This window comes from Cibotium barometz, chromosome 11 (genome assembly GCF_041138505.1).
Source record: "Cibotium barometz isolate CiBa-2024 chromosome 11, ASM4113850v1, whole genome shotgun sequence".
In the NCBI taxonomy this organism is placed as follows: Eukaryota; Viridiplantae; Streptophyta; class Polypodiopsida; order Cyatheales; family Cibotiaceae; genus Cibotium; species Cibotium barometz.
The window spans coordinates 8,986,485-9,010,971 of NC_141056.1; the positions used below are offsets into that span (position 1 = coordinate 8,986,485).

A 24,487-nucleotide genomic window follows, 5' to 3' on the forward strand; every position below is an offset into this window, starting at 1 on the left:
CACAGTGGTATACAACTTGGACTATTACTATGCCATTGGTTTGCAGTGAATGATGATACATGTGTATGGCTTAGAGAGATTGGGACGCTGATTTTGCCATATTGTATATTTCACTTTGGATATTTTGATGCATCACCAGAATGCAATCGAGGACGCTTGCCATCTTTCAAGAGGGGGGTATGTCATGGCCCTGTGAAAATGGAGCAGGACAAGTGTGGGCATGGTGGTTGCAGGGTCAGAATATTTTATGATTCACATGGGGGGTGCCCGGACAGTGTTTAAGATGTGTGGACATCCCTAGGTGTGAAGGGGGAAACTAAAAACATTAAGTTTTAATGTTTATTGAAGTTTGCCCCTAGGCCTTAGTGGCCCTAGGAACTTATTAAAGTTGGGGCCCTAGGGATTAAATTGGGGAGGAGTTTTCTCTCTCTTCTCTCTCTCTCTTCCCTTTTTGGGGAGTCGTGTAGCAAAAGGAGAAGTTTCTTCATGCGCTTAAAAGCTAGCGTGGAAAAGCAAGAGGAGCTGCAGGCGGCTGCTGTATCTGCTGTAGCTGCTGTTTTCTGCAAGCTTTGTGCTGTAAACGGGCCGTACAGCAGCCGTACAGTGCTGTACGACTGCTGGTTTTGCTGTGGACAGAGGAGCGCAGGGTTGTGAGGCTTCTTCTCTACTGGTTGGGCTGCGCAGAAGACCTGTACAGGCTGTACAGTCTGTTTTTCAGCCCATACCCTACTGTACGACTGCCGTACAGTGTACGGGCAGTCAGATACAGCAAGTTCTGGTGCAGGCGGCGCTTTTCAGGGTGCTGGACAGAACTGTGTATGCTGATTCAGGCAGGTACAGAAGTGGACAGCAGGCTGTTTATGCTAGTACAACTCCTGGCACGTATCCCGAGGCGGTACAGACAGGTACTGTGCTGATTTTCAGATCTGTACTTTTCAAGGACAGCATAAGAGTGAGCTTCAGGAGGAGGATACAGGCAAGTGCAAGCACACGTGTGAAGCAGGGTTGTGGATTCAAGTGCCTGCAAGCACAGATTGGTGCTGTTGCTTCCTCCAGTGTTGTTTCACGAGCTGAACTTGGTAAGCTCTGTTTCTGTTCATCCATCTCTCTTTCTACTGCTTGATGTCTGCTGCAGGTATGTGTTATCTGGCTCCTTGTGAGAGGAGGAGTTTGGCAGATTGACAAGGGATTAAGACAGAGATTGGACAGCACATGTATGTTTGAGCTGAGAAGATGTATCATGCTCTTGAGTTATGCCAGATGTATGCCCATGGCTGGCCTGCTTTGTGATCTTGGCTGATCAGAGGGAGGCACAGTGTGTTGCTTGAGGACACAGATCTGTGTGCATAGATCCTCTGTGCTGAGAAGGATTTGTGGGCCGTCAGATTGGACTTACAGGTGTAAACTCTTGGCTGGTCTTTGTGTTGTACTCAGCCATACATATTATTTTAATTGAATAAAGAAATACCACAAGGGGCGCCAAGCTTTGGGGCCAACAGGTGTCGCTGTGTTTTCAGATTTGGGCAGCCCCAATCTGTGTTTTGTTTTTCATCTAGACTACAAGAGGACGGGTGATTGCTCCTACCGCACTCTGGTTTTCCTATCAGAGGCCGGTTTCAGAGCATATGTTCTCCAGAAAGCCAGACGTCCCCATTCCCGGATACCCAGACCCTCCAATCGACAGCTCCAGATCCCGGTTTTGCTTCAGCAACACAGAGAGACACTCCCACACGTAGTGGACATCAAGGCTCGATGCTTGGTCCATGAGAAGGACGACAAATTATGAAATCGCTAACCAATATATTGTACTTCAGGGCCTACGTAGTACGTTGGCCCTGTTTTTGCTTCGGCAGCTAGTTTTTCGTTTTTCATTTTCATGTTGTCTTGAAATCCAGTTTACTCATGAATCACATCTAACGTCTTTTCGGTCTCATAGATCCTTCGGGTCTTTTGTAGATGTTAATAACCTCTCTCTCTCTCTCTCTCTCTCTCTCACACACACACACACACACACACACACACACCGATCCATCCACACACACATACACAGGGAGAGAGTAGGTAGATGTATTTAGAAATGATAATCAAGTAAACTTTTGTACTTATAACATTTATGTCTACACACATAATTAATGAGCACATACAATGGTCCATATCCTACCAAAGCACAGGAAATTACCTTCTGTTTCTCTAATACTTTCGTAATTGCTTCTCGAATAGCATTTGTGTCCAAGCCGACATCAATCCGTATGACACAGAAATTATCACCGTTTAGAACCAAGCTTTCGGCAGTTTCAGTGGCAAGTTGTATAGCTGCTTGTAGGTTAGCTTCAGCTGCAGCTTTCTGAGCTTTCTTGATCCGATCCTGTTTTCACAATGCAGGTTAAAGGTTCATAGAAGAGCAGGTGAGTCCATGCCACTTAAGGCTGTATCAGTGAACCCGATACCACTACCGTGTTGATACCCAGGAAAAACTCAGCATAAAGTGATGTTATGCTCCATACCTGCAGTAGTGCAAGCTGTCCCCTAAACTCTGCTTTCCTGCTTGCTGGGATGAGAGCAGCATCAACACGATTTTTCAATGATGCTACTTCCTGTTAATAAAGCAAAAAAACTGGTCAAAGCTTGATGAGGCCCCCAAAAAAAAATAAAAAAATAAAAACTCCTCTCATTCTCATATTACTCTTGTACAGCGTTACCTTTTCAAGTGACACGCTTTCAAGCTTTGAAGCAGATGCAATCTGCTGTGCGCATGCATCAGCTTCACGTATTGCTTCAGCCGCTTTGTCAGTTGTAAAGGCAGTTACACGGCGTATTCCCTTAGCAATTCCCTCCTCTGAGATCAATGCAAAAGCCTTAGCTTCTTTTGTGTTTGAGAGATGGGTACCTAGGCATAAAGAAGGGGAAAATATTGAAAATCTCATCCCACAAACTTCAAGAAGATAACTCCAGATAGAACACAACTAAGCTTTGAGACCATAACCATAAATCTTAGGATCAACAACTTCCTATCCTAAATAATATTGAGACACTCTGCCCTACCTCCACAGAATTCTGTAGAGAGAGAGGCCCACATGGGGTTTTCTGGATCCTCCAGCAAATCCTCAACAGGCCGCCCAACAGTGATTACTCTAACTGGGTCAGGATAAACCTGCCCCAATAACAAAATTACTTTATTTGTGCTATCTTTGAACACAAGTTACAGTAAAAGCAGGCAAAATAAAAACTGTTAAGAAAGAAACCAACAAAGAAACATAGCCACTGATATACATCTCAAAAAGCTCCAGCAAATTTATTAGCTTTATTATGTCAAAAGACAAGTTGAGCAAAAAACCTATGTAAGATTGAAATGTCCAATTACTAGACTTTTGACTTATCTTTGCTACCTTTCTAACTCAATTCTATTTCCACTTCCTAATAAGGAAGCTTACTTTGTGTGACTAAGGTCTAGGATTACATTTGGAAGTTACTTAAAATCCAAGTCTACTTCTTAAAAGGAAGTTTCTTGTGTAAACTAGACCAAGAAAGACCTATTCAATGGACTTTCTTGTAGTCGAGCCCATTTTCATTGATGAAATCCTACGCTAAGATCTACGGGGTATCCCCAATCAGGGCACTAATGTGAGCTTAATCAGGTCAATACATTTGATTTTCCCTAAGTTGTAGGAAAACATTTCAGCGGTATTAGAGCATGACATTGAGATTTATGTTGACAGTAAGAATATAGCACCTTTTTTTTTAAAACCGGTTTCTTTTGCATAAGCAAACAGATTTAAATAGCAAAATAATAGATTTAGCAGGCATAATAATAAAATATTGTGTGACATAATTGTTAACCACTCACAGTTCACATGGCCTTCCCTTGTCCTAACTTTTATAAGGTGTTGCCCCATCTCTTTTGTAATAAAGGCTTACATTATAACCATGGCATTGGAACATATAAAGAGGCCTTACTAATGTGCTTAATGTGAGATAGGGCAAGTCATGGACTTCATGTATATACTTGACTAGGTTAGAAATAGATTGCCATGGTGGCCAGCCAAGTGTGAACACTAGCCACTTGTATGTAAGCCAATTTTGACAGTACGCGATACAAGTCACTCCCCTTGCAATAGAATATGTGTGAGCTCTTTTCTCCCTCTCCTCTCCTTCTCTCACATGTGTTTTATTAATCCATGCTTTCCTTGATGGAGGCTTGCATGGATGCGTGTAATCTAGGGTCCACTCTTGCATGAGTTTTCTCTCCTAGTGCCTCTTGTTCAAGTGAACCCCAGTGTAGGGATCTTCTCTTGCCTCCGTAAGGCGAGTTGAGCTATCCCTCCACACCCCATTGGCATGGAGCTCTCCGGTATGACAAGGAAGTGAGGAACCGGGCCATGGGCTAGCACACCACAACAGGAAGTTGCCTTAACAGCTCTTTGGCGAAGTTCCCACGATACATGTTTCAGCAAGGTACATGTTACCACTGAACAATAACCCATTTATCTCAAATTTCTGCATTATCAGCAACTTTTGTCCAAGTGTGGACACAGGTCGAACACGAAATTACAGGCTGTCAAGCACACCACCAAGAAAGCCACAATTTTAATTTCTTTGCTCATGTAATGCTGCCGACAATGGTAAGGCCATACAAAGAACGCACTATTAAGTTGAGACACCAGCCTGGTGAATAAATTGAGGTATCGCATGATGAGTAACACCTGCAGTTACATAGACCCTCCACCGGCCAAGTTTGGCCAAAGAAGGATTCTGGCAATTATGGACTTGTGAGGGTCGCCCTCTCACATGACTCCAGTGGCATCTGGGGGAGTGGGCATGGCATGATCCCTATGACATTGAGGAGACTCCCGGCACCCCTTTATTTGCTTACACCGCACGGCTGGGCCGTAGGAGACTCCCAGCAGCAAGGCACTCGCAGTCTCAGGGCCTCCCTCCTCAATTTCTCCCAGATTTCTGGAAGAGACAGTGGGACAGTTTTCAGCCGTGAACGATCACTCTCTTTCTATGGCAGTTGGCACATCGAAGCCTGGCAGCTGACATTTGGCTGGCCATCGGAGGTAGGCCAACAGTCTGTTCGAGGTGTGGCCATCTCCAAGAGTCCCAGTGTCATTGCCTTTGGGATTGCCCGAAGGCTCAGTAGGTTTGCCAACGGATTCTCCGCATTTTCACGACGGACCGGGCCCCTCCTTCACAATTACTTGGGGCTTAGTTGTGTGGGTCACAGACCGATGCCGCCATGGCATACGAGGAGGATGGTGGGGGAGTTGCTTCTGCATGTCTCTCATCTCCGTATTTTTGCAGTACCAGTTCCAGCTCCCTCCACTGATCATTGGACTCTTGGTTCCAACCAGAGATGGGAGATTTGCAGCAATATTGCTACATGGCACATTTGGAAAGCTCACTGTAGTAGCGAGGCCATCGAGGGCACCCTCAGGCCGCCAACGGAGTCCATCTGGAGCATCTGGCTAGATATCATTCATACCCTCCATGGACAGTGAGGGAAGCTTCAGGGCGGCTCCGACCGCATGTGGAAGCACCGCGAGGCCTTCCTGAGGACATGGCGTCACGGTCCTTTTCTCACTGGCAGTGGTGGTGAGCCCCCCCACCCCCCCCCTCTGAAATTGTATGAGATAGCCTTCTCCTCCAAGAGCGGCCTTCCGTGGGAGAAGAGCATCCTTCCCCTTTTTCAGTTCTTTGATTTTCACTCCCCTCTATGGAGCTGAGTTTGTACTTAGCCATTATGGCTGTTTTGTTCGATAACTAATAGAAGGATCTCTTTCCCGCAGGGGGGGGGGGGGGGGGGTGTTGTGAAAGGTTTATACAATGATGTATATGCAGACTCCTATATTACAATGTTTGTAGCAAGCCATTCATAAATAACATAAAGTTTTGATGTCAAGACTATTTTATGTCAAGCGATATTGGATGTCATTAAATGTCAAGGTAATGATAACAGTCTTATAAGGTTGACCAATGATCTCATTTTTCCCTCTGATGTTTTAACACAAGTATACGGAATCACATTAATCTTTCAAGTTGTGCCCTGAAAAAAACATCAGCTTTGGGATCATGAAAGATCCCGTATGAATAATGCACCAATGCAAGGCCTAGGGATGCCGTATGTCTGATATATGGACCCATCAAGATTTTGATTCATCCCTAGGAAACAAGTCCATAAAATGATAAATGATCCTTTTCTCTTTCCAGTTAGGAACTTATATGGGACGAGGGATGATGAATGATCCATCTGACAAGAAACCATCTCAATTCACGATACATGTTCTAGGGGATAATAAATGCTCTCCAAGTTCCAACCAAGGCAGCAGATACTATGACACAAGTTTGCTACATGATTCTTAGTAAAATTTAAATGATATTTCTTCTTCTACGTCTACAAAGCCCCACAGCTAACCTTGAGCAAAGATATATGTAACTGCCTATGAGAAAGAGAAAACAACGGATCCGAATTATAGATGTAAAAGAGAAAACAACGGATCCGAATTATAGATGTAAAAGAGAAAACAACGGATCCGAATTAAAGATACATGATTCTTAGTAAAATTTAAATGATATTTCTTCTTCTACGTCTACAAAACCCCACAGCTAACCTTGAGCAAAGATATATGTAACTGCCTATGAGAAAGAGAAAACAACGGATCCGAATTATAGATGTAAAAGCCTCTACGCTTAAAATGAAGTTTCATGGAATAAATAAAGATCAATAATGGGTGCAGCACCCAATGTCCCAGATGCACTGCCGCCATTAGAGGCCATTCATTGAGTTTGGGGATGCAGAGAGGCCCAAAGAGTACAGCATAAGATTGTGTTGCTTACGTCTCATATCAGGAGAGGGAAGCCCTTGTGTGGCTCATGTCCTGTATGCTATTCATACCTCAATTCTCCCTTCAAAACACCTCACTTGGCAGTAGACTCAGCTTGGGAGATTATTGCAAGCTTGACAGCTTGGCTAGATGTATATAGACTATTAAGGGCATCATGTACATACTTTGCTCCATCAGGTCTGATCCTGCCTAGGCCCTCTCCTCTATGCAGAACGGAATCCAAGCCAGGTCCAGGTCAGTAGAAGTCAGACAAAATGCTTTTATGAGTATCTGGAGTACAGCACTTTCCTATATGCTTATAAAAGTTTTGAATTCTTGCCTCGCCGAAGACAGCACGCAGGCCCATGATCCGCTTGGCTTCAACCAAGCTTGCCTCTTTTGCATATACAGGTAGCTCATCCTTGATCTGCTGGACCACTATGGATTCGATTTTCTGGAGGTCCTTTGGATCGATTGGCTTCCCTGCATCATGATAAGAAATATAAGTGCACCTAGAGAGCTCAAATATATCTCCATACAGGTGACGGTGACAAGATAGCTGATAAACACCCCATTGATTGAGAGAAAAAAATGTTGTGCATGCATTGGCATGAGGGCTTACAATTGCATGCATTTGTGTGTGTGTATGTGCGCGCGCACGCGCATGTGCGTGCGTACCATGAGAGAAGTCAAATCGCAGTTTATCATCTGCTACCAACGAGCCCTTTTGATCAATATGGTCACCCAGCACGGTCTACAAAGCCCAAGTTCTCCATCAAATAAACCCCCCAAAAAAAAGTGAAATGATTTTTGTTAAAAACAAATCCTTCAGAAAAGGAACAAACCTTCAGAGCATAGTTCAGCAAATGTGTGCATGTATGGTTTGGCGCAATACGCGCACGACGATCATAGTCAACCTTTGCAACAATCTCGTCACCAACAGATATCTTGCAACCGGAGTCCTGGACAGCACCCAGGTGAAGTACGTACCCCCCATACACTTGAACACTTCTCACCTCAAATGTCCAGCCGCTGCCTTCTAAAAGCCCTGCATCATATATCTGCAAGAAGATTAAGCAGCATAAGATTTCCAAAGCTTGGGGGGACATACTACTGAAAAGGCTTATTGAATTAAATACCTGGCCTCCCTGCTCCGCATAAAAGCTTGTACTTTCGAGCACAATCCCAACATCTTCAGTTGTTGCACTACTTTCCACAAAGCCTGAATCTGTGAAGATAGCCTTAACAACACTTGGGTGGCCCTGTAAAACAAGTAGCTTGCCCCATCAGCTAGTCCAAATATGTATGCAAGTGTATGCATGCATGTATGTTTGAATCTATGTATGCATGTCTGTATGTGTGCGTGCATGTGTACATGTCACACATGCATGCATGTATATATGAATGAAGGAATTTATACGTATTAGCTAGTCCACTCAACATAGCTCATTTGTTAGTGCTAAATCAAGGCACTACTTGACCATTTTTGTAAAAATAAATACAGTCTAGAAACTGAACCTTGTGCCATATATATTTGAACTTGTCTTCTGTTGGTAATATATGCCGCTTTTGTAACTCAGCTGTTGCTTCTGCTTCCATTACCAATGCTTTATCTCCAGCCTGTGAGGTTTCCACAAAATTAAAAGAAGATAAGCTGCTTCACCACTAAAGGAGCTAAGAATTCATAAGAGCAGCACACTCAAGCTCTTTTCTATGTTATTAGTCTCTTAATTTTTCAAGAAGGATGCTGTGCTTGTTTTGTTGAAATGAATGCTAGGCAAAAAAAGACATGTCTAAAACAATTAAAACCTTTTGTTAAAGCAAAGACTAATGTTACCATTAAGCCATGGGCTAAATAAGTTAGAAAGCTTGGGCACAGTATGGGTAGGGGTCACAACTGTAGGTATTTGATACCTAAAGCTTGAGTGCCTTGGCAGAGGTAAAGGCCTCCAGTAAGTTGTACGAGGGTAAAAGTATCCACCATTTTATTTCAAGAATGATTAACAAGAAGTGTAAATTGAAGCCCTTGAAGAACACTTTGAGTTAAGGTAACACCCTAGCTTGTAGGTAGCTTGAATTTTATCTTGATTTAGTTATGAAGGAATCCTAGCTAGATGTCAATGGTGTTTTTTTTTTCTCTTCATCCTTCTAGGCCCAAAGTGTACATGCTTGGAAGCTAGAAAGAAAGAAAGATACATTAAGCGTCTACTAAAGACCCAATGGGCCTATGAGACAAAAGTGATACAATAATGTCCATGGCATACCTCATCATGGAACGGAAGTAAAATAGAAACAAAACAAAGCTATCTCACAAGGGTGATACAAAACTTTCCATGGAATCTCATCATGGAATACCACGAACATGGAACATGAAAGGAGCACCAGCCCCCAATAGATGGTATACCACTCTTCAAAATATCAAGCATAGGGCTAATGAGTATGGCCGAGACGTCTCCCTTAGCTACGTCACGTGGAAAGGTTGCTCAATGGAAATGGTGCATGTCCTGGATCTGCATGTCTTGGATCTAGAGCTGATGAGGGGGCATCCAGGGGGGGGGGGGGGGGGGGGGGGGGGGGGGGGGCGCATCGGGCACACTGGAATGCGGAAGCCCAGTCCGAGGTAACTCCTCTCGGGCAAGGTGGGCCCGGCCGCATCAGGCACACTGGAATGCGGAGGCCCAGTCCGAAGTAACTCCTCTCGGGCGAGGTGGGCCCGGAGCAGCCCACAGTGGGTCCATGGGTTGTATGGGTGTCCTCCTCCTCCTAGGTCCAAAAGAAGCTGGTGATGGTTGGCTGGTGAGGGGTGGCTAGGACCGAATCTCTCTCAAGAAAGTGTCCCTATGTCAAGCAAGATGAGCCCTAGCCTCTAGGCAACACTAGTCCGGGAAGTCAATAATCTTGCAGAGTGGACCAAATCCCTCATGGAACAAACAGTGAAACCTCTTGCGGATCTTATAGTATACTAGGCACCAACACATGTAATGCTCCTTTGTCTCAACCTCTATGTGGCATAATAGGCGAAGTTATATTAACGTCTTTAAAAGACCCAAAGGGTCTATGAGACCAAAATGATGTAGTGTCCATGAAATCTTGTCATGGATGAAAAAAGAAAAAACAACAGTGAACTAAAACTGAAAACTGAAAGCTAAGATCTCATACTTCGAGATTATACAAGATGAAAAATCTAGATCCTACTATAGCAGGTAGTAAGTGATGGGATATGGGAGAGCTGAATAAAAACAATCAATCAACCCTATATGCCGGGCAAGGGCCCATACAAGATGTCTATCATGGGTGATACGAGAAGGCTAGAGATGTTGATGGTCTGTTGTGAGGATGAGGCCGCTCGATGGCAGGCCAAGATCTCCTGAATCTGGGGCTGATGAGATGGGGGTGGCCGAGGTCCAAAGGGACGAGGGTGTCTAGCTCTCAGGAGTGTGTGTGCCTGATCTAATGTGACTCCCATGGGCCTGCTGCGAGGGAGGCTCCGTATTACTGTGGGGCTCTCGTGCCTCCTTATCCACCCCTCTAGGCTGGAGAAAAACTGATGATGGTAAGCTAAGAGGAGGAGCGTTGGGGGCGAGGATCTATGAGTAGTCCAAGGCATCTCTGATCTGGGACTCCATGATCCGGAATAAGGGTCCAAAGCTCTCTCTCAATAGATAGTGAAATCTCCTTCTGATCTCAAAGTAGACTGGGCACTCACAAACATAGTGCTCCTCCGACTCAACGCCCATCTGACAGAGTAGTCTACATGTTCTGTCCTCTCTGGGTATCCACTCAACTCTACCAATCTCTATCCTCATAACATGGGACATGACGACATCGAGATAACTTGATCTCTTTATAAAACCAACCATTGTGAATCTCAGGAAATGATCTTTGTAGTACTGATCCTGGTAGGTAATGGGCCTACCAGTGTGATCTCTGCGTTATGTGTGTATAGTCATATTGGATCACCCAGTTCTTGTCCTCATGTGTAAAGCCTAACATTAGTATGGGGAATTTGGATCATACTGAAATGGAGAGAATTGTCCCATTCGTAGTCCATGTGCCTGAAACCAACCGAGTATTGTGCCATACCAAGATGAATACTCTCCTCTGGCTGCTATCTGTTGTGAATCGTGATGACTGTAGTGCAAGTCGGGTAGTCGAAGTGGATCCATCTCTCTCACCCTCTATATATTAGTGACTGTTTGGAACAAGGCCTCCAACATAGAAGCCACAACAAACTCTGCCTGGATGATCTAGTGGGGGATAGATGGTTTGCTACATATCATCCATGATAACATCATGATCTGAGGATGCTCTATGCGCTGCCAATCTGCCAGGGATAAAACTATGCCCAGAAGGGAGCATACAAAAATGCCGGGGTGACTAGGGTGTCAAAAAGCCTTCGTCCTCGGCTCCTGAAAATGTGCCTGGAAACATTGCCTCTCCTATAGGGCTAGAGCTGCATATCCTCTGGTGAATCTATCCTTTGCTGCATGTATCATAGAGAAGTGTGGACTAGTGAAGGTAGCTCCAAGATTATGAGTGCACCAGCTCAACCCTCCTACCCATGTAAGTGATCTCAGTACGGCCTACAACTGGGTAGGAGGAGCCGAATACCATAACCTTGGTTTTCCCAAGGTTGACTGGGAGCCCCCTCTGTGTGCAAAAATCCTATAAATGATCCATGTGCTTCTATAGCCCCTCCTCAGAATCTGCAATGAAAACAATATCATCAGCATATATAAGGATGGAAACAAGAATACCTCCTAGAGAAGCTCCTCCGCCTCCAGCTCTGTCAATGAAGTCTGAGATCTCATCTATGAAGAGTCCAAAGAGGGTCTGAGATAGCGGGCATCCTTGTTTCACTCCCAGGGTGCTAGAGACCTCCTCAAGAAGATCTCGGGCATCTCTGACTGACTCATATAAGACAATAATAGCCTAGATTATGTCAAACGGGACCCCAAGATGCTATAAGCACTGTAGGAGACGGGCCCGAAGCTTTATTAACATCTACTAGAGGCTGAAGTCGGCCTATGAGACAAAACAATATACAACTGTCAATGTCCTTTGGGTATCCAGATAATAGAAAAAGGTACAAGGTACAAAGCTGAAAAGCTAAAAACTGAAAAGCTAAGGATCGATGGGAGAGTGGACCATCAAAACTGACAAGGGATGGATGGAGCTCTATCACTAGGGGCTCAATGTGCAGTACTGTATGCATCGGGTATACAATCATGCTATGCAAATCTAGCTAGCTCCATCCAGTACCATATTGGGGATGTAGGATGGTGTACGTGTACATCAGTGGGGGAGGGGCAAAGACCTCCTGTAGGATCCTCCCTAGATCTGATCGAAAATGTGTGAGCCTCTCCTGAACATAAAGCTGGTGGCGAGACCGGATCTGAGTGATCTCTCTCTGAGAGAGAGAGAGAGAGAGGGAGAGAGAGAGAATAGCACATAACTATCAAATTGTTCACCGTTCACAGCCTAGCCGGCATTTAAACTGACCTTTCCCCTGGCAGTTCTTGCCCTCTCTCTTGCCTCCTCCATGGCATGGTTGAAACCCTCCACATCCACTATCAAGCCTCTTTCCTCAGCCATCAGCTGCAGCAATAATCCACAAGATACAATATATACAAAAACAAGATCAAAAACTTGGGTGAAGCAAACCCAAAAATCTGACTGTATTTGAGCCATCCAACTCACTTCAGAGTTGAACAGATTTCCTGGTCACAAAAACTGCACATAATTGATTGAGCACAACCACCTGCAAAAATTTGAATGGGTGCTATACCATACCTGAGTCAAATCCATTGGAAAACCATACGTATCCCATAAGACAAATGCATCCTGCAACCACAACGGCATTAAATCTAAAGTTCAAGCAGAATATATAAGCATGCCAGGCATCTAGACCCATGAGCAACAGAGATATAGATCCATTTCCAATTTAGTTTATAAAGAGACAAGTAAAACAGAAAACAGAAAGCAATTAATGGCCATGAATTACATCCTTCTCCCCCATTTCCAAAATGCCAAACAAGGTTCCTTCGTTATAGCTCCGACTTCGTCATGCACACAGACTGCTATTTGAGCCCAGATCGGATCCTAACCATCTTACCATCACAAACACATTCACAAAGGAAAATCACCCTGAAATGTTCCCACCAATTAAATTGCTGGAATCTGATGGATCCCAACTCTCCCAATCAAATCATCAGAATTTCATGTCCACTTTTTTACATGTCAGAAAAAAAACGACAAGCATTTTGTTTTTCATTCACAGTAGAGGTCGGGATTTGGACTGACTGACTTGATGATAGGGACTAAAGTGAAGTAACCACTCCTGCAGGAGCCTACAGACCACATGGTTTTTCAGTGGTGAGAATCCATCTCCGTGGCCATTGGGAGCGCATGCAGGGCAACTCCAGGGCCATGCAGGACAGGTGTTTGGCATTGAAGCCCTAGCCCTTTACTTTCTAGAGGAGGCGAGGGTGGCATCTTTTGGCACTACAATCCCTCAGAGAGGCTTCCCCTCCCCCCTCTCAGATTTCCTCCAAGAGAAGCCATCCATGGAGGGAGTCCTCCCATTTCAATTATTGCCTCCATGTGAACGGTGTAATGATGTAGTGTAATCTGAGCTTCCCAGATGTTTCTTTCTATTTATTTTCTTTAAAAATCTTCTTGTCCGATAACAATAAGAACATTTCTGTTAGGTTCAAAGAATAACTGTGACTCTGCACGATGGTGCCACCTTTAAAGAGTAACACAAACATCAGTAGAGTTAATTTTCCTTTCAAAAACTACCTCGTAGCAGGGATGACATGATTAAAATACCTGTCCATTTAGCCTGCCATTGGTTACATCTGCAGCAGCCCTTTTGAACTTCTCTATACCCTGGGAGTAGAGTAATACATTTAAGTTATGGTCAAAATGGGGTTCAATTACCATGAGTCTGAAAGTACAACCATAAACATGTAAGCCCACCTTCAATAGGGTTCGTCCAAAGCTTGCTTCTTCTTCGGCGATTATGTCCTTTATTTTTGGTTCGTTCTTCTTTAGCTCAGGAAAAGTAGTGCCCATCATTTGCACCACAACATGCACAAGCCTACTCCCAAATAATCAATTTTGTGATATCTTTTGTCAGTAGATGCCTTGCAATACACAGCCACAAACATAGGAGTACTTATGAACCCACTCCGCAAAAAATGTGAGACAAGAACAAAGCTGCTGACCTTACCCACTGAAAAAACCTTCTTGCGCCTTCAGGACTTCCCTACCATAACGCACTGCTCGCCTCAAAATGCGCCGCAACACATATTCACGGCCCTCATTACCTAAAATACAGAGACACAATAAGCTCGACAAATGAAGAAGATTGACTGTCATACAAATTTCCCTCTAATAATATAACCTGGTCGAGAACCATCTGCGATGGCAAAACTTAGGGTCCGAATATGATCTGCAACCACTCTGTAAGCCGTGTCTACCTTGTCTTCATCATCAGAACCAACCTTTCCAGAATACCTTCTTGCACCAGTTGACTACAACATCCAAACCACTCTCAGAGAAGATATTAGCAATAATGCATAAAAACAACCAGATCCCCAATAAAGTTCGTATAGGTGCGCTGCACATATAACACAATATATACATATATACGTAAACCAATGTTTGTAAGCGCGCAAGGCACATGCATGCACGTGCAATGCATGTTTATGTATACCTGTGCACATATTTATGTATACATATAGACAAGTATGTGCACACACACACTCTTTATTTCGTAAAACCGTTGTTCTATTACTTCATTGTACAAAGATAAACACCATCATGAGAGTGTTTCTCAGTAACTCACAAGGACTAAAAACAGTGGAAAAACAAGTCTAAAGGTATCTAATCTCTCTCTCTCACACACACACACACACACACATATACATATGTGTGTCTGAATGTATGTATAAATTTATGTGTGTATGTGTGTTTGTACATGTGTGTGCACACAAATATCTGAACACACACACACACACACACACACACACACACACACACATGCATGAACTAGATCCTCCAAGCATGAAAAAAGAGTGTCCTTGATCTTCCATATGGTCCCATGAATAAAGCCTCCAAAGAAATGAATGGGTGAGCCATGAATCAAGTCTGGAAAGCTTCAGCCCATAAGCTTTGACTATCCAATGAAGAATAACCATCAACCCACACGTAGGAAACTATTATGACACCTATGTCATAGTTGAAAGCCCTTGCAATTCCTTCATGAAAACACCTTGAAATGGACTGCAAATGAGTTATACACAATGTCAAAGCATTCCAATTTCCCACATCATAAGTCTTCATCATAATAGCCATTGGAATCCATTAAGATAGAGAAAGGATCCCCAAAGATGCCTCTACAAAATCTGTCCAAAAAATTACAGAATGTATATCTCCCCATGTAAGAGGTAAAAAGCCCATGGAAATCATGCCACATGGTCAAGAAACATGCTCCATAGATAGACCTTGTTGCACATAGAAAAGCGGTTGCCATGTAGCCTCATCCAAGGATAAATGCTTCCATTTACACCACTTCATTGACCATGAATGTGCATTTGCTCATCACCTCAAACACTTCTTCACATGAAACAAATGCTCCTCCTTGATCTTACTATATGCCAATATATCATCAAAGAACACTAGCACAAACTTGAATAGAAAAGGAGCCGATACTCTATTCATCAATACTTGGAAAGTGGCCGGTGCATTTGTTAGACCAAAGCGCATGACCATAAAGTGGAACAATCCCCTTTCGGTCCTAAATGTGGTCTTCTCTTCATCACCCTGCTTCATCCTTATTTGATGGCATCCCATTTTCAAATCAATCTTAGCGAAGAATTTTGCTCCCTTAAGCTCATCTAATAGATCAACAATACGTGGAATAGGATACCTATTCTTAATGGTGACCTTATTCAAGTCCAATAATCAATCCATATGCAAAAAGACCCAAGACCCATCCTTCTTCTTCACCAATAGAATGGAAAAAGCAAATGGAGATTGCGAGGATTGAATAAGACCCATGGAAAGTAAGTCTTACACTTGCTTTGCCACTTACTCTCTTTCCACCTTGGACAATCGTTAGGGAGACTTGTTGGCGGCCTTTGCATTTGGTCCAATTACAATTCTACAATGGCATGATCAATTTCTCTCTTGGGAAGTAAACTATTCGGCACTTGAAAAATGTCTTCAAACTTCACTACCGTGTCTTTGTCTATGTGATGTTCACTACTTCCCACCCTTTTTGAGCAAGATGCAACACATAAATGGTGCCAAGAGTCTTGAGTTCCTTTTTTAGTTGCTTTGGTGTGATCAAAGAGAGCTCTTGAATGATTTCCAACAAGTATTATTTTTTGTCCATGATGTTCACAGCTCATGATCCCTTGTTGAAGGTTCATATGGAAGTCACCAAGTGATGACAACCAATCACAGCCCATTATTACATCAATAGGACCCATGTCCAATACCACCAAATCACCTTCCCAAGTGTATGAAGAGGATAAAACCACCTTGGTAGAGGAGCATGCCATTCTAGTTTCCTCTTTTTCCCCTTTGGCCACTTGTACCCGGAAGATTATGGATAGATCCATTGGAGTGAGCTTGAGAGAGTTAAGAGATTTGGAATTGATAAAGCTATGGGTGCTCCCCGAATCCACTAGAATGTGAGTAACTCTCCCATTGATGGATCCCACCAATCTTACAGTACTTGGGCTCTTGCAACCTACCCTTAGCTCTTGAGATATAGAGCATACACAAGCTGAAAATTCCAAAATTCCAAAATTTCGAGATGTCATGTCATCCACAATATGTCCATCATTCCCACCACCGGGATCAAATGGAAATTTGTCATTCTCTTTTTTCTTTTCTTTTTTCAACTGGCCTTTGGCCCAAGATCCTCCCATAGTTACGCCGAAGAAACACCAAGGGGGGTTTTGAACCCAGGACCTCTTTGTCCTAGGCAAACTGTCATGTGCATAAAGATGCCATGGACATTCTCAGGTGCTGGTCCAGAAGAGGCAGCCAGATAAAGAGTATGAACCAAATAGAGCTAGGACTTGGAGCACAAGTACCAGTGTTGGACTTGAGAATGGACTTGGATCCCTGTCGGCTGTACCAGAAACAGAACAGGAGCTGTCAGCTAAGACCAGAAAGGGCTGTCGGCTGACTAAGAAAAAGGGCAGCTACAAGCGCATCATATGTATGATTTTATGTCCAGTCAGCTGGCCGACAGCAGTCGGCCAGCTCTCCATGCTGTCGGCCAGCTCTCCATTAAGGTTAAGAGACTATAAATAGCAAAGGGTGCTCATAGTTTTATTCATTCACCCCTTTAGGGAGTGGATCCTTAGGGCCCCAGTTAGGGACAGTTTTTGATGATGTTCACCTTTTCCAAGAGGGCAGCCAAGGGCTGTAGATTAGGAGTATCTTTTTGAACTATATGAATATAACTGAATTTCCAGCATATATCTCTCTCTCTACTCTCTCTTCATGTTTGCGTTTTGCATCAGCATGTTTCCATGTGTGTTTAGGACTGATAGAAGACCCCCAGAGCTTCCGCGTGTTACATTGGTATCAGAGCATCAAGCTCAATAAAGCTAAACACTGAATCAATCCCATATGATGGTGTACATGTCCAGGAAAGTACACGGGTACGAAGCCCAAGGCAAGGAACACAGAATCGAGAAGAGCTCCTAGGAGGTTTGTTGGTGGTGTTCCACAAAGCTAGAGGGGATGGCAATCCTGTGAGCCAGATAGGTTCTCGGGCAACGGTCCCAAGGGAGGATTACCCTCCAAGGGGTGATGTGAGAGTGCCAAACTCATTTCTCAGGAATGAAGACCAAGACAGTGTTCAGAGTCAGGGCAGCAATGGATTGTGGACTAGATGGAACATATGCATAGATCTTGTTTTGAGACAGAGTGGTTTTGGAGAACCGGGCCGAGCTTTCAGAGAAAAGGGTTTGCCAGGGATGGATGGATGACAAAGGGACTTCGGGAAAAGATTGGAATGATGACAATCATCCAAGAACAGGTTGGAATCCCGTCATCAAGTTTAGCAGAGGGGGATGTCATGTGCATGAAAGATGCCATTGACTTTCTCACGTGCTGGTCCAGAAGAGGCAGCCAGATAAAGAGTATGAACCAGATAGAGCTAGGACTTGGAGCACAAGTAACAGTGTTGGACTGGAGAATGGACTTGGATCCCTGTCGGCTCTACCAGAAACAGAACAGGAGATGTCGGCGGCTGAGACCAGAAAGGGCTGTCGGCTGAATCAAAAAAAGGGCAGCTACAGGCGCATCATATGTATGATTTTATGTCCAGTCAGCTGGCCGACTGCTGTCGGCCAGCTCTCCATTAAGGTTAAGAGACTATAAATAGCAAAGTGTGCTCATAGTTTTATTCATTCACCCCTTTAGGGAGTGGATCCTTAGGGTCCCAGTTAGGGACAGTTTTTGGTGATATTCACCTTTTCCAAGAGGGCAGCCAAGGGCTGTAGATTAGGAATACCTTTTTGTACTATATGAATATAAATGAATTTCCAGCATATCTCTCTCTCTCTACTCTCTCTTCATGTCTGCGTTTTGCATCAGCATGTTTCCATGAGTGTTTAGGACTGAAAGAAGACCCCCAGAGCTTCCGCGTGTTACACAAACACCTTCAACGCTTGAGCTATCACCTCATTGGCATTTGTCATTCTCTTTTATGAACGAGGTGTTCTCATGTGACTCTTCATCTTTTATGAATGAGGTGTTCTCATGTGACTCTTCATCTTGTGTTTCTTCATGGCAATCCTCAAACTCTTCACCCTCATGAGAATCCTTGGCTTCCTCTCCTTCATCCATGAGAATCACAATGGCCACAACCTTCTTAGTTTTGCATACATGCTCAGGTGACCTCTCTTCGCACTTAAAACATAAGCCTTTGCTTCTTAACTCTTCAATCTTTGGATCATCCATTCTTTGGGTCTTGTTGAAGGTTTGAGGAGGCTTTTTGTTGAAAGTATTCCCCTTCTTTGCATCAAAATGAGCTCCACTCTTGGGCTGTGAAACGGGCTGAGATTTCCTATATTTGGACTCTCATAAAGCTCCGCCAATCTCATAGCCTCTTTGAGATTGTTTGGTCTTTGAGCCGATACATCCGCCTTGTTGAAGAAATCCAATCCCTACACAAACTTCTTCATCTTCATTTTCTCATTTAGACCCTCCACATACATGGAAAGCTGCATGAAACTCTTGATGTACTCTCTGACCACCATGCTCTTTTGAGAGAGTTCATACCATTGCTCATAGTATCTATTGAGCACGAACGGTGAAGTGAAAGCCAAATTCTTCTCCCTTTTCAAATCTTCCCATGAGTGTGGCATATTTCCTTGTTTGACCATATGCCTCCACCACTCGTGAGCAAATTCCTCCACATACAATGAAGCAAATTGTATCTTATCTTGCTCACTCTTGGGATAAAGCTGAATCTTGGTAATCCACTCCTCCAACTCATGTAAAGCTCAACCATCACCCTTAAACTTGGAGACGGAAACCTTGTCTTTGATATCCTTTGAAGCATTAGAAGATGAAATCCCATGATGGTTAGAGGGTTTATATATACATATATGTATATATATATATACATATATGTATATATATATATACATGGCGTGTATGCATGCACACATGCGCACCCCATTTGTGCATGCATATGTGAGGCTTTCTATGTGTATGAGATTCTCTCTCTCTCTCTCTCTCTCTCTCTCTCTCTCTCTCTCAATATATATATATATATATATATATATATATATATGGAGTATATATACATATGCGGTATGAGATTCTATATATACACACGTACATATATATATATATATATATATATATATATGAGATTCTCTCTCTCTCTCTCTCTCTCTATATATATATATATATATATATATGGGGTATGAGATGCTATATATACACACACACATACGTACATACACACACACACACACACACACACATATACATGTACATGTATATGTATATGTATATGTATATGTATATGTATATGTATATGTGTACATAAGTATATGCAATCTCTCTCTCCGTTCTGTGGCAGCTGGCACATAGGAGCTTGGTGGTTGTGGCACTTGGCTAGCCATTGGAGATAGGCCAACAGTATGTCCAAGGTGTGGCCATCCCCAGGAGTCCCATCATCATTGTCTTTGGGATTGCTCAAAGGCTTAGCAGGTTTGGCAGCAGATTCTCCGCATCTGTACTATAGACCGGGCCCCTTTCCACTCTTACGTGGAGCACTTTGCTTGGACAACTAAGGCCATCATGTCATATGAGGGTGGGAGACTAGTCCTTCACGTCTCTCACCTTTGTATTTTTGCAGTGCCAGTCCTAGCTCCATCTATTGGTCACTAGACTCCAGGTTCTTCCCATAGATGGGAGATTTGTAGCAGTATCGCCACACGGCATATCTAGAAAGCTCGATGCAGCAAAGCCATCAAAGGCACCCTCACTCCGCCAGTGGAGTCCATCCGGAGCATCTGGCTATTCATAACCTCCATGGACAATGGAGGAAGCATCAGGGTGGTTCAAGCTGCATGCGGAAGCGTTGGGACGCCTTCTTGAGGATCTGGCAGCCCGGTCCCCTTCTCAATGACAGTGGTGGTGAGCCCACTTGGCACTATAAACCACCTATGTGACAGTGGTGGTGAGCCCCTCCCCCCATTGTATGAGATAGCCTTCTCCTCCTAGAGCGGCCAGATGGAGGAGAAGAGCATCTTTCCCCTCATTATGTTTCTTGATTCCCGCTTTTTCTTGGTAACTAATAGAAGGATCTTTTTCCCGAAAAAAAAAAAAGAATCTCTCTCTCTCTCTCTCTCTCTCTCTCTCTCTCTCTCTCTCTCTCTCACACACACACACACACACACACACACACACACACATATAGAAAACATGACACGTGCATGCACAACCCATAAAATCAGAAGCTAGTAAGGAAACAGGAAAAAAATGGGCAGTATATCAACCTTCTGTATTGCATCAAAGATTGGGGAGAAGACATCTGTATCGTAATTGCTCATTTTCTGCTGAAGAATAGATGTCAGACGCTCAAAGCCCATCCCGGTATCGACATGCTTACCAGGCAGAAGCCTAAGTGAACCATCTGGCTCCCTATTGAACTGTTATAAAAAGCAATTTCAGTAAGCCGTTTTCCTGGCATTTAATGATTCTTCAAGGAGACTCACTAAATCAAATTCATCAATTAATAAATTTAAAATTTAAATAAGCACAAAACAAGACTCCTTATTGTTGCCACCTTTTGTGACAACCAGGAGATCTAAACCTGCAATCAAAGCCTTAAACAACTGCCACGAGACAGTTAGAGAAACAAAAACCCCAGAGATCACAGCAGCCACTCTCTCTCCAACCAATCACAGCTCTAGAAACCACCCCCACCCCCCCACACATGGAGAGTTGAACTAGTTAGAACACCTGGGGGAGGCCTTATAAACCTGATTCCTGAACCACCTTGCCCTCAGTCTACTGCCATATGCGTTCCATACCACGCATAGCAGCATCCCTCAGGTTTAGTAGTCCGGGACCTACCTCATGGGCAGGGCACGACACTCATTATGGGTGACACTAGTTCATTTATATATGCCCCTGGCCCCTATTAATAGCCCCAACTCGCTGATGAAAATAACCCTCTCCATAAAACTGACTGCCAATCCCATGTTACTCCTGGTAAGGATGCAACACTTTGATCAGCAGGAGCAAAAAACATACAAAATTTAACACGACTGCTGCGGAAGCATACTGATTATGCCCTAATTAGCACTAATTAACGCAAATCAAAAGCATAATCTAAATGCACAGAGAGAAGAGGAGACAATCACCTAATCTACTGTGTATTGCAAAAATAAATATATAGAAAGGTTTAAAACTCAGATCTGGACTCCTAGCTATTGTGTGTTAAGTTACAATGCATGAACAAAGGTTGTATTGCTGTACCCAGACTTGTGCCACTGTAAACTGCACATGGGACTACGTTAATGCTGATCCACGAACTCCCACTACTGTTCAATGGCTGTACATAGCAGACTGCACTTAGCAGATCTGGTACAGAATGCCTTGTCCCTGGCCCATCCTTTTAAAAAATGCATAATTGCAAGTTGGCCAGTCTACGGTAGGCAGCACACATACCCATAAAGGTACAGCACCCATCTCCATAAAGGTACCTCCAACTGGCTCCACACTTGGGTCCCTGGTTCTGGCTCTTCTGAGAAGATTCTTAAGCACCTGATTCCGGCCCCTCAACTTGCCCCCTAAGCTTGCTAATACTGAGATCCATGTCCATGTGGCATTCACTTATGTGATGCACATGACAAAAATAAGGAAACAAGGTAACATGGATAAGGTAGAATGCAGACAGCAAGCACCCCAACTAACATAGGACTAGTTGATGTGCTGCAAAAGCCAAAGGCAAGGTGGCACAACCTACAAGCCTGGCCAGAGGCAGCAAGTCGAACATACTATTCATAGCACCAACTCATCTTGTAGAAATATAGGATTGACAGCTGAAGAAAATGTGTCATTTCAAGCCTAGAGAGTCTTCTAAGCCCGTAGCAAATCTAACCACTGTAATATGCGGAAGCTTCGGAGAAGGATCGGTACTTCAAAACTCAGAAAACAGCACTCTTTTCGCGACGGAATTAACGCACAAAACTGAAAGACGATGTGCAGAAAATAGAGAGAGAAGGGGGAGATGGAGAAGGACACAGTATTGGGTCCCAATTACCCTCTGTAGGGCCCCCACCACGGATGGTGTATTTGCTTTATTAGAATGATGTAAATCTGAAACAAATACAAAGTACTTGACCTTTTCTTGGCTGGAAAACCTGCCCTTGACCTTCAGTCCTTCACCCCCTTAGCTTTAGCAAACCCTTGGCTGTCCTGGCCCTTGAATGCTTGGAGCTCTTGGTGAATTGTGAGATGGATGAAATGAATTATGACTTGGGCTTTTATACCCCTCATATCATGCAGTCGGCCTGCTCATAACAACCCCACGACTGAGTCTTGTAATAAAATGTGTTCACACTTTAATAAAGTGTTTTCTCACTGTTTTAGCCCCTGTCCAGCCTGCGCATGACCCTGGGACAGCACCCTGGCTGCTGGGCATTCAACGCAGAGGTGTGGGGACTGCCCCTACACCTGGCCGCCTACTGTCTAGGGCTTAAACCCTCTGTCGGCTGCCTGTCCAGAGGCTCTGGAGCTGGCCGACTGCCCCTCCAGCCCTTGCCTTGGCTGGTGGGCAAAGTCTTGGGCTCTCCTGGCCCCTTGGGGGTGGTTCTACACCTCCCCCATGCCCATCTAAGTATGCACATGCAAATACCTACACTGGGGTAGCCCTATGGGCTGGCCCCATCTCTACATGCAAACTACATGCCTACAGAGGCCTGGCATCCAGTTGCAAACCAGATACACAGCACATCCGACATCATTCCAGAGGGAGACTCACAGCGCGGACTGGCACTGCTTCATGTGCAGGACAATGCACACCTGACCTTGGACTCATGTGCAGGACAATGCACACCTGACCTTGGACGACTGAGATGGATCCCTGGCTGACTCGTCCCGGACTGGGCTCACATGGGACCAGTTCACCATCCCAGGTCCTGCACCTTCTGTACAGAATGTCTACGTGGCATCCAAGTGCGGGATGCACGTGACATCCCCTTCTGCTTAACTTGACGGAAGCTGCATAGCCTCCAAATAATCCGTCAATAAAGCCGGATAGTCTTCGAAAAATTCTTTGTCGAGCCATACCGCTTCATGAGTTCCTCGGTCCTGAAACTTCGTGAGGAACTGTCGTAGTCTTCGGCCTGAGCCATGCTTGAAACGGTGCAGAAGGATCTGTTCTGGAACCATTACCTCTGCTTCATCAATAATGTCTGGTTCTGCTTCGTCTTTGACCTCTGAAGGGGGTGGACCTGCATATGGCTTTAACCAACTGACATGAAATACATCGTGCATAGTCCAACTCGGAGGTAGCTTTAACTGCATAGACACCTCATTAATCTTTTTCCGGATGGGGAATGGTCCGAAGCTCCTGAAAGACAACTTTGGGCATCGCTTGCCCACTTGCTTTAATCTTTGCTTCATAATCCGAAGATATACCCAATCTCCTTCCGAAAACTTCATGTCCCTTCGGTCTTTATTGGCCTGTCGAGTGTAGGCATCTTGCGCTTTAGCCAATCTGTCTTTGACGGACTCTAGGATCTCCTGGTAAGACTCCGTCACTCTGTTCGCCTCCAGTACTGAAGACGAAGTCCTGGTTAACAACGACTGGAAAGGCCTTCCAAACGCTGCCTCATATGGAGTCCTGCCAATAGCTGAAGAAAAAGAGTCATTCAGAACAGCTTGAACTAAAGGCAAAAACGATTCCCACTTACCTTGCTGATCGTGGACATAACACTTCAGCACATCAAAGGCCAACTGGTTGTATATCTCTGTCTGGCCATCTGTCTGTGGGTGGAATGCACTGGAAAAATTCAACTTAGTACCAAAATTATCAAACAATGCCCTCCAAAAATGACTGGTAAACTTGGCATCTCGGTCTGACACTATGGTCCTAGGAATCCCAC

General features: G+C 44.1%; 1 protein-coding gene across 1 annotated transcript in view; it reads right to left on the minus strand.

Moving 5' to 3' along the window:
- The window catches only part of LOC147633722 (alanine--tRNA ligase-like), an 80,191-nt gene that overhangs the window by 9,243 nt on the left and 46,461 nt on the right, over window positions 1–24,487 (minus strand). The window contains exons 5-20 of the mRNA XM_086804737.1: window positions 20,870–21,022; window positions 14,230–14,359; window positions 14,056–14,152; window positions 13,803–13,923; window positions 13,653–13,712; window positions 12,615–12,665; window positions 12,324–12,419; window positions 8,340–8,441; window positions 7,961–8,083; window positions 7,667–7,882; window positions 7,500–7,575; window positions 7,162–7,304; window positions 3,043–3,151; window positions 2,700–2,887; window positions 2,505–2,594; window positions 2,180–2,365 (exon numbers count right to left, since the gene is read on the minus strand). Of these exons, the coding sequence (XP_086660863.1) occupies window positions 2,180–2,365; window positions 2,505–2,594; window positions 2,700–2,887; window positions 3,043–3,151; window positions 7,162–7,304; window positions 7,500–7,575; window positions 7,667–7,882; window positions 7,961–8,083; window positions 8,340–8,441; window positions 12,324–12,419; window positions 12,615–12,665; window positions 13,653–13,712; window positions 13,803–13,923; window positions 14,056–14,152; window positions 14,230–14,359; window positions 20,870–21,022 (1,941 nt within the window). The remainder of the gene's footprint in view (window positions 1–2,179; window positions 2,366–2,504; window positions 2,595–2,699; window positions 2,888–3,042; window positions 3,152–7,161; window positions 7,305–7,499; window positions 7,576–7,666; window positions 7,883–7,960; window positions 8,084–8,339; window positions 8,442–12,323; window positions 12,420–12,614; window positions 12,666–13,652; window positions 13,713–13,802; window positions 13,924–14,055; window positions 14,153–14,229; window positions 14,360–20,869; window positions 21,023–24,487) is intronic.